Source organism: Lonchura striata, chromosome 3 (genome assembly GCF_046129695.1).
Source record: "Lonchura striata isolate bLonStr1 chromosome 3, bLonStr1.mat, whole genome shotgun sequence".
Classification (NCBI taxonomy): Eukaryota; Metazoa; Chordata; class Aves; order Passeriformes; family Estrildidae; genus Lonchura; species Lonchura striata.
Window position 1 is genome coordinate 85,888,273 of NC_134605.1, and position 16,391 is coordinate 85,904,663.

Genomic DNA, 16,391 nt, shown 5'->3' on the forward strand with positions numbered 1-16,391 from the left:
AGTCTTCTTTACTGTTTTCCCATTCAAGAACTTTTAATATTGTCATGTCTCCAAGCAAAATAGTGTCAGCTATTTCAGCCTATCCTTGCGTATCTAATGCTCTAATCCTCTAAACAACTTCATGGTAATTTTTCTGGGCTCATTCCATTACTTTGTCTTGTACTGTGGAGCCCAGAACTGGACAGAGTAAACTAAAATAAATTGCAGTAGCCTTGGCATTGCTAATGTAGCCTCTCAACTTGGCTTTTTAAATTATAAAAACACATTTTCAAAAAATACAGTTTATTTGCAAATCTGTAAGCTACTAATATTTTCTACTACATTTTCTTTAATATACAACAATAATGATTAATCAACAAAACAGCATTAGAGATCATAACAGTTATTAATAAGACTAGAAGTTCTATTCATATCACATACATAAAAAAAGGAAAAAAATTGTTTTTTATTGCCTGTTGTAAACAAGAAAATTTTCAGTAACAGAGTGTCTTGCAATAGAAAAAAAAAAAGGATGATCTGTTCATGGTGTTTTTTTCTTCATATCAGTGAAATGTCCAAATTTCACTTTATAAGAATATTCAAACCATCCTTTCCACTACTGGGACTGCAGACTCTAAAAAAAGCCTACAGAGACTACAAATTCCAGCATGCTGCACTCCATCTTCATCTTGCTCTATCTAGATCCATAGTTGCTAGGTTCAGAATAGTGAATTTCACAAGGTGCATTGTTTTCTATATGGATCTTTTCATAAAAGGTAGGGCAGTAATACTGTTTTGAAGATAAATTTGTTGTGACAGTTATGATTCTAACAGGTGACAAATGCTACTTCAGGTGACAGAGACTTAAAGTCCATTATCCTGATGATGTATTACTAAGGTAGTTAAGTGTGGTTTTTGCATGCATCTCATTCAAAGCACACACACTCACAGATTAAGTACTAAGGAAAAATTTCAGTCGGATTTTTTAAGCCTTTGTTTTTACATATAAAATTGTATAGTAATAAACTGTTGAGCACTCAGTTGAGCAGGTACTCTGGGTTTTTATGTATCTGAAGTACTGGTTAATCAATAGGATGCCAGCAGATCTTGATGAAAAATATGCCATGTTTTGAAACTCCAGTATAAACTTACACATTGTGGATTGAAATGGCTTCCTGTGTGCAATGCTTTACATCAGCTCTTAAAAAAAGGCAAATATTAAAGTGAGTGCTGCTTATCTGAATGCTATATAACCTATAATTAATGGTTATCAACTGTTGGCATTTCAGCTAGAAAAACAGATGTGCTGAAGCATTGCAGCTGTATACTTGATTGAAAGTCAGCAATTTGCTGACAGCGAGTAAGATTTTCTTTCCAGCAAATAATCTAGAAAACAGGCTAAGAGATCTATGCTAATAGTAGCTGTGGAGTTTAAGAAAACTATGCAAGCTGGCAAAAAGGTTGGTCAGACTGCACCTAGATTTGCAATGTTTTATTACAGAAAATTAAGCTCAGTGGCTGAACCAGAAACAGGATCACCTTTATTCACCAGTACCTGCTCACTCCTCCAAGCTGTTATGAAGAGCTACTTGCTTCCAAAGTTTCTTTGAGTATGCTTATGTAACTGTACAAGAACATTAATTAGAGTAGGGGCATTGGGGTGGGGGCGGGGGTCATATCCCGGTCGTCTAAGATTTAGTGAATCCCCTAGCTTTGCAACCAGGAACCTATGACCCCACTACTCCTGTGTTCAGATCATCTTGGTTCTTTTGGGTTTCTGCTGTACCTAGATCTGTGGCACAATGATTTACTAGGCAGAGAGAAGGAGCTATGGAAAAGTAGAAACAACTTGTTCCCTCTCTATTTTTGAACACAACTTCTTCTATGAGCAGCAGTGATAAGAGGGAACTGGAGATTTACTGTTGCCTCTTTGTCTCCACATTCTCAGATTTTCCTCTTAAGTTCTGTCATCCCCGAATCTCAGATGGCTGACATGGCATGGGTAAGCAGGCAAGACAGAGGTAGAAGACAAGGTTGATAACATAGGAGTGATATCATGTCTGTTTATTAGTGAGGCTAAAACAATTGCTTAAAATTGGTTTCCTTATCTTGGTGTTGTTTATGGAAACTGCCCACATGTATGTGATTTTGCTGCTTCTATCCATCACTGCTGAAGAAAATGACCCACTTTGTCTATTTTTGTATCTGGCTCTTCTAGAGAGGAACAGAAAAACAGGAAAAGAAAAAATATTATTCCCAGCTGAATTGTGTTGGGTCAGCTGCAGTGTCATGTGCCTACTTCAAGGTTTGAATTAGTGATGAAAAGTCCTGATCTTCCATTTCTTAGTGATATCATAAACATGAACTTACAGAACCGAGGGTAAATAGCTTCAAAGATCTTTAAGTACCTTGTGATTTATTAGGAATGACATGAAAAGTGAACAAAGTTCAAGTATCTATAGAACACAGTCACAATGACTGCACAAGAGTAGAGCAAAGATCTATGTAAGCTGTTTTCTTGCTTTTGACAGTGGCAAAAAGCTGATGTATAAGGAAGAGTATAAGAGGGCAGGAAAACAGTGATACTTGCCCAGCCTTTTTTGCCAAAGACTGCCTTGTGCAAAACCATGTTTTTTCTTTCATAAATTTGTCTATTTACATTTTTAACTTGTGTCCTTTCAGTTGCAAGAAGTTCTGAAAGGTAGCCTTCTACAGAAAAAGTATCTCCTGTATTCATTCTGAATCTGCCACTATTTTGATGTCCTTTAGTTATTTTACAAGAATCACAAGTGAGTAGATTAGGTATTCCTGCATCACATTCTCCAAACCACTCCTGATTTTAAAAGCTTCTATTGCAAATAAGTGCACTTGACTCTTTTCCATACTGAAATATCTTGCTTTGTTTAATCCTTCTTTATAAATGTTTCCCTGCCTTTGAGCATCCCCCCAAAAATTTTCCTCTTTACATAACTATGTTCATCCCCACTGTCAATGTTATTTGTACCTGAATAAACCTGACAGTATTTTGGTCACGTTCATGAACACAAATCTTAACATTGTCCAGTAATTTCTTGGCATAAGAAGTTTCCATGTAGGAAATTATCGTATCCAAGCAAAAAGAAAAGGGGGGTTATTTGAATTTTAACTCTTTTGTCATACATTCATGATTTTTGCTAGACTTTCCTGTTATAAAAATTTCTAGACCAGAAAATTTCAGTACTGAGGATCACAACCGTTCTTCTAAATACAACCTTATATGAAAGGTCTACTGTTTGCGCTTCTATAAGTTGTTTAGGGGTATTGTATGAGGTCTTTGGGTGAGGGCTGACGTGTCATGTTTAACAAAAGCAGCATTGCAGCCAGCCCTCAGTAACATTTTTCAGCCTTTGTATGTACTTCATTACAATGTCCAAAGCAAAGACATAGTGAATAATCCCATGGAATGTTAATAAAAATCTGTTTTTATCAAAAGAAGCAACTTATATTTTAAATATAATTTCAATATAAGGAATTAGCTGGTGGGTCCTGGAATTGCCCCTTTTTGTAAAGGACCAATTTTTCCCCCAGATAGTCTATCACTTAGGACTTCCTTTCAACCACAACAGAGTGCATCTTTAACATGATTTCTGAAATCATATATTAAATTTTGTCAAATCTTACCTGTTGCGCATCTTCCCATTTCTCTTTGTTTTCTTCATCTAAGAGATTACTTATGATTTGAAAGAAGTTCTGAAAAATCAATTAAGTGAAAGACTAAGTAAAATGCTTTCAAATATATGAACTGTCACATCCTTTATCTGATATTAAGAAAGCTTTCCTTTCCCTATTACAGATGCAGTTCTGCAGCCTATTTTATGTCAGTGGAAGAGATGACATAGCAAAATAGTAGATTAGACTGATAAGAGGGCACATATTTTATGGTAATTTTTTAATTCTTGTGTATATAATTGGGTTCTGTAGTACCCCTTTGTATGAAACAAGAACCATTTAAAATTTGCTAAACTTTTAAATGTGAAGGTGTTCTATTCACAAATTGCTCTCATTCCAGAAACTGGAGAACTACAGCTTTTGCAAAAAACCAAAGTACATTTAAGAAAGCGCCAGTCTCAAGTCTTCAGTTTCCATTCAAAATGAGAAAATGATCCTTTATAACCATATATAGGGCATTCAATGACATTTCATTAGTCAATACAGTTTCAAATCAGATGTTTCTTACTTTTATATGTCACACTTGCCTCTGTCCTTTTAGGAATTTCAACTTAAAAGGAATAAGCAATTTCAGTTTCTTTGAACCTAAGCTGTTAACTTCTTTTTCTGATTCTCCTATTCATTTAAGTATATGGGAAAAAAATGCAGGACAGTTAGATACAAATCATACATTTAAAAATTCACTTTTCTCCAGATGTTTGTGGAGAAATCTCCTTTCTAATTTTGTCTGCTCTATAGCAATATGTATTCCCAACTTCTTCATCCTTAAAAGGTAAGAATTTGTGCAGTCTGTTCTCTCTCTGTATCACATTTTGTGTGGAATGACAATTTTGTCTACAGCCTGCCAATTATATTTTTTCTGTTCCTTCATAAAAGATATATGTAGTTTTCAGTAACCTTAGCTGAAGAGTGCAATTAAGTTCCTCACAATTTCTAAAAAACTTTAACAGGAATGCCAACAACATGACCTTGCTGGAACTCAGATTACTGGTCATCACCTCACCTACACTTACTTTTTACCCATTTTGGGATATAAACAGGCCTTAAATAAGGTTTAAGAAGCAACTTTAACTCACTATTCATGAAAGTACAGAGGATTCAACTGCACAATGAATGAAACCAGACAAACTTCCAACATTAGTCTATTGTGGGTATGCTTAAAAAGACAATAAAGATATCACCAATATTTTAGGTGTCTCACAACTATATAAGTAAAACAATTTAGGATGCAAAATTTAAGAAAACTTGTGAAAACTATTTTTTATAACATTTTACCAGTCTAACCTGGTCCCAACACTAAGCACTTGACAAGCAAGAGGATCTATCTTTGCCTAACCATTAGGAAGCTAACTATGCTAACTACAAAATTTGCATGGATAAAAATTTCTTTAACTTGACCAGATTTATTCTAGACATGACAAAGTTTGCAGGATTTGGACAAAGTAATCCTGCTCATTAATGAGGCCACAACTCTTCTCTCACTGAGGTCACTAGCATAATATCCACAAGCTTCAGTAACACAACAAACTTAATGAATAGAAACAAAATAGCTAGCAAACTCCTGTGAAAATTATAAGTAAGCATTTGGACAAGATGGGGATTAATGATAGGACATAAAAGAAAAATGTTTCATCATTTGATCCAATTTGCAACAATACTCCAGTCACGTTACAAATAGGAAGAATAGATATAGTTACATACTTATATACATAGAATACATTTAATCCCTTTCAGACATTCTATAGCAAAATAAAGCACAATACAATGAGTTACATTTGGTATTTATTACAAAGGATTTGCCAGTTTAACAAGGTTGGCAAATCACAATTCTGTAAATGCAACTTCATCTATGAAAAATGTATGTCTTCACTGGTCCCCCAAATAAAATAATCTATATTGGTCAAAGCATGCCAGTTTCATGGCACTATAATCACACTTACTGTAGGGCAGTATAATGTGGTGAAGACTATTACTAGTCAGTCAGCCTTATGAAGATTTTGCCTTTATGAAAACACTTTTCTAAATATGGTAGTTCTCAACTCTTCCAGTGCAATATTGTAGAAATGCAACTGATGGAAATTTTAACTTTAACTTATTAGGGCATCAGTAGCAGTCTAGCTGCAGCAGCATGGAACTCAGTGTTGGATAATTTATCATATTAGAGAGTTGTTTTGAAGGTAGTTTTGCATTACACTGCAGACACTGATTCCCCTGCAGTCTAAGCCTTAATTGCAAAAGTATCCATGTCTGTCTAATGAGATCTATCTGAGAGTTGCCTAGATTGCATGAAGAGCCCTCAGGAGTTTAAAATGTTTCTTGCAGATGATATATTACATGGGTTTGCTAATATTGTTATGTATTAATTAAATTTCATATATATTTTAGTTACAAAAAGCATTAAAATTACCAATAATTGACAGAAATACATGTGGAAAAGTTTATAAATAATGCTGGACTCAAGCACAAACAAAAGATGAGCAATAACTTATATGTGTTTCTGCTCTTGCCAAAAAGGTATAAATTAGGTGTATGAACTTAGCAATAAGAATATATTTCTTCTAATAAGAATATATTTCTTTTTGAGCTCTTTTTTTTCTTTATTTCTAACCTTGGTTGGTGCCATATTTATGGTAGCACTGCAGGGTGAGATGTGTGCAGGTTTTTCAGTCCAAGCAAATTTTCAAAGCAGTATCAGTGCTTTGTGAATTAAATGGAGATGAGCAGATGGATTTGCTGCTTCAGTAATGAACAAATATGGAATGCATCTAAAAAAATGTGACAGGGGAAGAAGGGTTAAAAAGTCTTTGTCCTACTTTGTCTACTCTCTTGTTTATTGCATTAATCATGAAAGAAACAGCACTGTCCTTTAGTAAAATGATTGACAGGTGTGGAGGCTAAATTTTAGAAGCATTATGGATGTGATGGGAGGGAATTACTGTAATGAACACTGGACCTCCCTGTAGAATCAAGCTTCTTTCTTTCATAGCCAGGCTGGCATATTACCGAACTGGTCACTATAAAAAATGTTGGGACAGCCAGAACCAAATTTTGAAGTCCTTTATTTTTGCCCAGGCTTTTTTGATGATCATGACAGTTACAGCTGGGAATGGACAACAACATTTTCCTAATTTAATTTCCTTCCTTTCAATTTTTTCTTCTGTAATACAATGGCTGCAGTTCTCTGTTACAGTCCAAATTCTTTGACCCTCTCTGCAGGCATAAAGTTGCAATAAATCCTTTTATACAGTTAGAGAATTCCTCCCTAGAAGGAAGTATTGGATAGCCTTAAGTCACCTCCACTTTTGGACGTCAGCATAGTGAATGTGAGTGCGGGAAGAGGAAGGTGGAGGGAAAAAGGATTGGACAATCCTGTTAAACCCTGACTCACATCAATGGTCCCTATGGCTAATATAAAAGGGATTATACGGCTCTAACTTCTTTGGGGAGAAACCTTTTTTTCCTGTTTGCTGCATCAGGGGATTGTACAACTCGCTTTGCCATTCTATCTGAAATGTAGTTACTTTCCTGCCTTCCTGTCCTTAGAAGGAAGTTCAAGCACTTTTAGACCACTTCTGGATAATCCAAAATGTTACTTTCATTTTGCTTATTTAAAATTTGTATTTTCTTCCTGGTAGAATCATTCTCACATAAGTACAGTGTCCATCTCATGGCCTCAGTGTACCTGCAGAGGGTATTTTAAAGAATTCCCATATTAAATGAAAAACCTGGCTTGCAGAAGAATTGAATGACATGTCTTGCAATAATTTCTGTGACTGTACTGTTATTTTAAGTCACTGATGCAGGACACCTTCTTGTTTATAAATGGTTATTTTTGTTACTGATATTGTATAGTATGTGCAAGTAAACATAGATATCGTTGCAAAAAACAGTTAAAAGATGCAAAAAGTAAAAGGAGTCATGTAATAAATAACTTGGCACTAAATATGCATACCTTAAAAGCTTTATTTTGCTCTTGCTATTGTCTGCCTAAAGAAGTGGCATTTTCAATGCAGCATAACAGGGAGCAGCACCTTAATTTTGGATAATTAGCTGGAAAATTTCAAATTTGATCTCACTTTTCGGTTCGTTCATTTTGATACAGAGTCTCTGAATCACAACTCTTGAACTATTCATGAATATTAATATTGAATATAAACCAGATATTGTAGGCATTTGAAGGATTATCTAGATGGATGGAGTGTAAAGATACAAATATATTCAGACATATAGACTTTTTCTTTCTCAGTCATAATTCAAGTGTTGTTTTGTAAATAAAAAATACTGTTGGTCCATAATTCATCATAGCCTACTTTTCCAGCATCACACAAAATGATAAATTATGGCTTTTAGGGACTTTAAACCTCACTCATGCTTTTCTGATTATTTCTTTAAAATTAAAATCCATCACCTAAGAAATTCTACTCTTTATCTAGTTAAAAAATTTAATGGCATTAGAACACCACACAGAGATTCTACATAAAGAAGAATTTTCATGCAATTTTAATTTTTATCTTTTTGTTAATCACTTTGACAATGAGCTAGAAAGTATGTCCTAATGAAAATTAAAAATAAATACAATACTGCAGAGTATGGTAGAATATGACATATGTTTACATGTGGAAACATGCTTTTTAGAAATTAATAGTAAATTTTAAACTTTTGTTACTGAGCCAGAATGTCACTTTATATCACCAGAAGCCAGTAAAAAGAACCTTTCTTAATATATCCCCTGGGCCAAACACATGCTTTAGTCTGATTTCACTTACTTTGCTGAATATTGTCTGTTGGGTTTTTTTTTAAATTTTACCTTGGCTTGATGTTTGGGTTTTTTTTGTTTGTTTGTTTAGGTTTTTTGGTGGCTTTTTGTGGGTTTTTTTGGTACTTTTATTTTGTCTGACTTGAATTTTAAGTGTCTTTTTCAACTGGAATTAAAGAACTCCTTGTATTTAGGCATGCAAATGCTGAAATACAGTTATTTTCTTTGGTTTGAGAAATCTTTCAGAATTTGACTTACTACTTTTTATATTTTAAATTTCTTGGTTCTAAATTATTTCTTTAAATTCTTATTAAAATATATAATAACATTGTCAAATTCTGCCAGAATGCTATTAGAATTTTGGAAAGAGCTCTAAATTGCAAACTGAAACAAAACTTTTGGCACTATCAACAGTGGGAAAAGAATCAAATTCTCTCTAATGTAGGTAAACTGCCAATGACCTGATCTGCTAGACCCATGGACAAAATCACTTGTATCAAGCAGTTTCTCAAGACTGGTTCTAATAAAGACTTTGTAGTGCCTGTGAGCCATGAAGAAGTCACACTGGGCTATCAGACCATTGATTGCATGAAAATTTCCAGTTAATAACATCCTGCTTAACAGTAAAATTATTACTGACTAGATACCATCTCTCATTCAATAAAAAAAAAGGATTGTTCAGCAAACATACTCTTAAGAAAAGCGTTGTTTTAAAAAAAAAATTCAGCTGGCTACAGGCCAACACAAGAAATATCGGTTTTACTGTGGAAGTTAATTGTGCTTAGAAAAACTAGAAAAGTGAAAATATAATAGCAAATCTTGAAAACTTAACTGTGAAAAAATGCCTTTTCCAAGGTATCTCCCTTCATCTGCATGCATCTATTCCAACGTGTATGTATAATTTATGCTTACCTTTACACAAATACATGACCTGCATTAATAACTTCATTAGGAATTTATGAATGATAATTAAGTTCTCCTGTTCATAAATATTATACACACCTGCCCTCTTATTATTCTTTGTCAGTAATCTACAATCTTTGAAATGTGTCTAAAATTTTCATATATAAGATGAAACCAATATATTTATCTAGAAGTCCTGAGTAAGAGTTGAGCAGCCCATTATATAGAAATAATTGCATTTGTTTTATCACTGACAGTATTTTATCTGTCCTCTTGCACAAGAAGAGTTAATATAACATGTAAAATAGAAACTTTATATGAAATGCACTATCCATCACTCCTGTGCACTTTTAATGACCTTTATTTATATGAAATGAAGAAGCAATGCCAGAATTACATAACTTGGTGAATAGCTTTTGAACTGAAATGAACTGGAAAAAAGAACACCAGCTAAATGCTAGTGCCAAAACATACCAGCACCTCCTATCAGTCAGACTGAACCTTGAATGACAAAGACTCTGAAATGCCACAAAGCAAGTATTTTACATATTTCATCCACTGCACTGGTTTTGATATTTTTCTTATTAAATGTTGCTGAGCCTGCTTCTGACTTTACACTTGGATCTTAGCTTTATGTGAAGAATGCTTATGTCTATCATGTGGAAGCCTTCCCTTGCCTCTGTGGGCAAACCAACTGCCATGCAGTATAATGCAACATACAGACATAAACTCCATCAATTGAAACATTACTTTTACAATGTTTCTCTTACCTGCACCCCATCAGACGCAGGGATATAACTTGCTCTTTTAAATGTGTCTGTAACATTTCTGAGAATTTCCACGGAAATTAGAAGGTCCCCAGCATAAAAATTTTTCCTCTGCGTTAAATCCAATAGTGTCTTGGTTACCTGGGACATGCCATCACCAGCCAACATCCTCTGACCCTTGGCAAGATGCTCTTTAATCTATACCAAAAGAAAAAAAAATCCTATTATCAGAACCTATATACTCAGAAAAATGTATGATAAATTCTAAACAGAGTGAAAATATTAAATGTTAAAATTAGTAAAAAAAATGTCCTGTTAAAGATAAGACAAAATAGTAGTCTATGGTGATAGAAATATTATTTTTATCAGAGCATTATTGATTTTATACTGAAAGCTTCTGAATTTCTTGTGTTTCACACATTTGCTTCTTGAAACGCCATGGGCTGGACTGAAGCTTTAATTTGTTGTCATGACACAGCAAGGAACTGCCCTGCCTCAGAAGAACATCTGTACAACCACAGCTGCCCCTCATTTAACAACTGAGACCTCTGAATGGAATAAATGCTAAAGCAGTACTTGTTATAATCTGATTTACTATAGGAGAGTAGACCTTTCACCTCTGCCAGCCCAGTTTGGCTAGTCAGTGCAAGAGAGGTGGTTTAGTTGGAAGCTGGTTATGATGCACTCTTCTGTAGTGCTAGCACAAAGGTGTTAACTTGGAACAATCCTGTTTGCTATTTCCAAGAAATGCAAATTAAATTATGAATAGCTCCTGTGTATCTGCCAAAAGAGCATACTTTAGCAGTAGTTCTCCCAGCAGCTGTGTTCAGGGCTAGTGATCCAAAACAAATATGCCAGAAGTACCCTCCTGATAAGAACTGAACTTGTGGATCTGGTTAATTCTCAAAGCTGACTCAGCATCCCAGGAAGATGCATAGAGTATCACAAAGCTAGGAAAAGGCCAGACAAGGCTAAAAGAAAGAGCACGAGTTAAACAACCTATTTTCAAATATACATTATAATTTAAGCATAAAAGCACAAGTTCTTCTGAATTGAAAATTAGAATATCATAGAATCATAAAATATCCTGAGTTTAAAGGTTTTTTAGATAGACTTACCCAACACAGACCTCATTCTAAGCAGGAGGGCTGAAAATACTATGCAACTGGCAACAAAAGGGTTGTCATGGTCTTCAAAAATGTATCTTCAATTGCTTTTAAACTTGTCTTATTACTGACATATAGAGGGAAAAATTACTAATGTAAATACAGTTGAACTAGATGATATTGAAAGTCTCTTCCGAACTTGATGATTCTTTGATAATAGGGTGCTGATGTGGAAGGAGGAGTGTAAAGATATTTTGTGCCACTTCCAGATGTCTCCAGACAATTTGTGTCAATGTGCAGGCTTTCATTATATAAAATAATACATAAGGATACACTATATAATAAAAGTGTTTAAAAGGGTTCAAATCAGCTCCTATGAAATAAACTTTAAAAATGTAATCATCCTCTGACATACTAATTCTAAGCAGCATGGGGTTTTTTTCAGGATGTTGGTTCATATTTTGGTTCTCAATCAGTTATCAGATAAACTAGATATATGTAACAAAACTGGGGCTGGACAAAGTGGCTGCTTCACGCTTCCTCCATGGCCTTAAATCATCTTTAAGAGCAGCTGGGGATTTTTATGGACCACCAATGCCCTGACAAAACCCTATAAATACTTAAGACTGCCTGCTGCATCTTGGACAGGGAGTGAATCTATTCTATACGATGAGTACAGAGGTACAAGCATAATAGTATTATTAATATTTAGAAAAAAATCAGTGAGAACTAAGACCATTAATTGTTTTGTTTGGTTGGTGGCATTTTTAAACAAATATTTCAGCAGAAATACCTCCCTCGGTCTTCAGAATACTGCAATATGTAATCAGTCAAGAAGCTTGCTTCCAGAAATAATTTCATGCAGTTTCTGTTCCTTTTAGAAAAAGATTTTGGACATAATTGTGTAGGAAAATAATACTCAAGAAAAAGGTGTGAGAATGGAAGGAAATTCAGTTCTGTAAATTCAGGAATCTGGTATTGTACACACAACATTATGACCTACTTTCTTTGGGACAAGCAAAAGCAAGCATGAATTTGATTTGTGCATTTTTGCTTCAAAAATTTTCTTGTGAAATGTTGTCATTTGTCTCATCTGCTTACACATTGCGTCTCAGAAGCTGGCGAAAAGAGCATCAGCCAGCACAGTAACACTAAAGAGAAGAACTTTTGTTGTAACTTATCCACCTCTTCCTTACACCAGAACATATTTCCAGATTTTGAGGATTAACAATACTAAATGTACCTTTAGTCAAGCACAAAAGAAATAAGAGGCTGTCCATATAGCTGAACTCCCAAATCTAACATGTGCCTCAGAATGTACTGTGGGAAAGGCATCACACAACTTGAAGGCAGGGTTTAAGAGAGAAAAAACATGTTCTTTTAATATTAGTAATAACAGCAATTGATCAGTCCTCATAAAATCTCTGCTGTGCTGTTACACTTGTATAAACACTGGTAGGAAGGCTGTTGAACTAGTCAGCAAGTTATTTTGTAGTGCATTATTTTGGTTCCTTCTGCTTCATCTGTATGCTCACCTCCCATTTGTTTTTCCATGTTTTGTGAATTTAAAGTCTTCCATGCAAACTTTAAATTCACATTTTAAAGATGGGAGAGGCTGTTGTTGATGGTTTTGGTTTTTTTCACAGAAGTCTTGGCCTCAGCTGCTTTTGGAATGCAAGTAATAAATTGAAATGATCCTACTTTTGACTGGTTTCTACACTTTCAAACAAGTAAGGCTCTGTTTTTGTGTCAGATCTCTAGCAGCAGTGGGAGCTGTAGTATGGCCTTTAGTCCTTTCAGGAAGACACTTTTGTTGCTCTTTGGGCATAATGATAAAAAGGTCTAGCAAGTGCCCACAATGTCACAGGACTAAGTGATTACACTTGCTTCAAAAGTAGCCAAGATTGTGATGTATCTCAGAATTCACTGACTCTTAAAACCCACAGCTCAGTTTGGAACTCTTTTTTTGTTAAATGGCATACCCAGAAAGCTCAATTTCCCAACCCAAGGATCCTTTCTCCTTCATATACACTACTCATATGCAGCTCCAAGAGCACCTTTCTTTTCGTCCTCTCAAGCTTCAACATGGCAGTCCCTTTCCCCAATCCTTCACTACCTCTCCAGGCCCACACTGCCTTGAGTTAGACAAGCAGCATATCCTTAGAAACAGCACAGCAAGACAGAAGGTTGCAAGGTGTTTAGCTAAAACATGTGGTGAAAATTAGAATTAATTAAGAGAATTTTTTTCTAAGACCAGTGAACAATGTGCAGGGGAAAATTAACAGCCTCTTTATTTTCTGTTTAATATGTAATGTATTTTCATGTTGTAAGACAGCTTACAACGCCTAAACACAACTTTAAAATCACAGGCCATTCACTCAGTTGATGTAAAATGGCACAATACCATTAAAGCCACTGAAGATTTTCAGATTAGTGTAAGTTGAAGGCAGTGAATCATTGAACAGCTATCAAATAATGTTTCTTCATGAAAATACAGAATATTGTCATCAGTAGTTAAAATAATGTCTTTCTCACCATCCTGCTTATTTTCTCTGCTACAGTCACTGTGATATTACGCACTGCCCAAGAAAGCTATTTTGGTCACCACTCTAGGCCCTGTGTGAAGGTCATTTTTTAGTGGTCCTACAGGCAAGCTCATTAAAAATAAAGTTTATGAGCCGAGAGACAGTGAAATGAAGCAGCTGTTAAACTGACACCAGTTGTCAGCCCAGCCGCTATCAGCCTGCACTGTGTGGCTGCATACTTGAAAAATTACTGAAATGTTTAACTGGACTTTGACTCAGGGTCCAGCTGCCTTTGTCCCTCAATTTATCAGAAAGTATGATATAAAAATGCCTCTTTACAATGTCAGATCTCCTAAGCCGTCGTCACTGGAGTACAATTTATTACTGCATAGTAATCACTGTAGACTAGATGTAGTTTAAAAGGACAGAAAACAACAAACCCTCAAGAAACTTATAAAAGACTGAAAAGAATTATTAATTTGAAGAGTAACTACACCATCAACCATTTTTCATTATTTTTTAGGATGATATTGGATTCATGGCCAGTTATTACTAATGATGTCATTAATATATTTTATGGTAGGGGGAACTATAAGAACCCAAATTAGTAAGCCCTACAAAGAAGTGAGGAAAGTTCATTTGAAATACAAATACATCCTGAAATTACTCATAATCTGCAAATCACTTTGCTTTTCAACTTCAGAACCCAAGACTAATATTTTGTAATATATAGTATTCTTTAGATGTAGAAATTGTAAGAAAATTCACACCACACCTGTAATGTGATGTCATTGTAAGAAAGTTGTTCACATTTGATAAAATCTTCATTACAGGCTGTTTTTTTTTCTGATAATCAATAGATTATTAATCAATAGACAGTCCTAACTGTTTTGGCACAGAAATTTATTTTCCCTCAATATAATAAATTATTTAAAATCTGTTTGTCTATTTTCAGGCTGTTTAGTGTTTGAGAATATAATTTGATCCATATATTAAAAGAAAGTGAGTAAGGTCTAAAGAAAGGGCTATGCATCTTCAGGTATGCATTCAAATTTTTATAACCTAACGTCATGCAAGAGATGTTTTCTATATATTCAGTAATTTACTAAGGAAGTGTCTCAAGCAATACAAAGTAATTTTCCACTATTTTATCAGTGAAATTAGTTAGTAATCTCATTTTCAATCATGATAACACACTATTAAATAAACATGTTGTGCAAAGAAGAAGGCAATAATATATTCCCTTTGTGTACAAAAATAAAGAGAAAAAGTAATTTGTAAACATTGTGACAAGTAAGATCAAGGATATAAATTAAGGAAAATTTTATAACTGCAAAGGAAATTATGTAGAGTTTACCCGAACACATTATGCAGCCTTCCATACTGGAGACAGCCAAGATATTGATAACAGCCAAGAAAAATAAAAAGCTGGAAGTAATACAAGTATAGCTGATTCTGATAAGACACAAGTTTGAGCTGGATGATCTCATGAATTTCCTTTAAGTTCTGTAATTCTGCAACACATCCCCGCAAATGTTCTGAAACCCCAACTAAAGCCTCCGGTAATTTATCCCAACCAGAAAAGCCAAAGTTTAAGGAGTGCTCTGAAATTGAACTTCAGCCTTCCTGCATTTATACAATCATGGTGTTCAATCCTCTGAACCAAGTTTTTGCAGAAACTGTGCATGAATCTGTGCCTCTGTGCACTTAGCTGAAACCACTACAATCTAATGCTTTAGGGAATTTATTTTAAATGTATATAGATGGAAGAAAAATTAGGATTACTTCATTATATTGAAACAGTCATTCCACTGTAATATACTTCCAAATATTTTTAAGCAAAATGTTCCCTAAAATAGGACTTTGGCTTTAGAGAAAAGAAGGTGGATTAGTTACACAAAATCCTTTCCTATTTTACACATTAATCTCAGGCAAACTGAATATTTGCACAGATGAAATTGCATGTGTTCTTCCACATGTGATCAGGTTTATTGAAGAATCTTTGAAAAAAAAAATCTAGTATGTGTGGAGGCCCAAAATGTTTTTAGAAGAATGTGAACAGCTCAGAGGAATGCTTCACTCTTTCTGTACCTTTTATTCTCTGCCCTCTTTTACAGACTCCTACGGTGTTATTCAAGAGATTTTTTCCCACTTTAGCCCATTATGTAATTCCTTTTTTTAATCAACATCATCATCACTGTAATCATCATCATCATCATCATCATCATCATCATCATCATCATCAATATAGTAAATTGTAATCCTGGAGCTATAGCCACTAAATAGGTAACAGAGAGAAATAATTACACATTGTCAATATTTTGATTTGCGCAAGGATCCAACAAAACATTTTAATGGATATTTTTAATAGATAAGACTGATCTCAGTAGAATAACAAATGAGTCTCAGGATTAGGAATGAATAATCATTGAACAGATCACATTTTTTTTCTTATTTTTATGTTTGTTGACCAAGGCTTGTATTATTATTTTATTAAATAGTGCTCTTAAGTGCTCCAATTATCTGTGATTAAATCCTGCTCACGTTGGCATGTTGTGTGAGAGATCTTGTTGTTACTGTTGTTTCTGTTTTTAACCAGAGGGCATGTCTTCAAGATTTGTGTTATCTATGTATAATGCAACCTGAC

The 16,391-nt window shown here is 34.5% G+C and overlaps 1 protein-coding gene across 13 annotated transcripts in view; it reads right to left on the reverse strand.

Annotated features, from left to right (window-relative positions):
* ADGRB3 (adhesion G protein-coupled receptor B3) overlaps positions 1-16,391 on the reverse strand; it is a 446,612-nt gene that overhangs the window by 219,969 nt on the left and 210,252 nt on the right. For all 13 annotated transcript variants that reach the window (XR_002465425.3, XM_021530142.3, XM_021530143.3 and 10 more), the window contains 2 exons: positions 10,117-10,311; positions 3,640-3,708 (listed from right to left, as the gene is read on the reverse strand). Coding sequence is in view for 12 of the 13 variants with exons in the window: in XM_021530142.3 (XP_021385817.1) it covers positions 3,640-3,708; positions 10,117-10,311 (264 nt within the window). In the remaining variant the exon portion in view is untranslated. The remainder of the gene's footprint in view (positions 1-3,639; positions 3,709-10,116; positions 10,312-16,391) is intronic.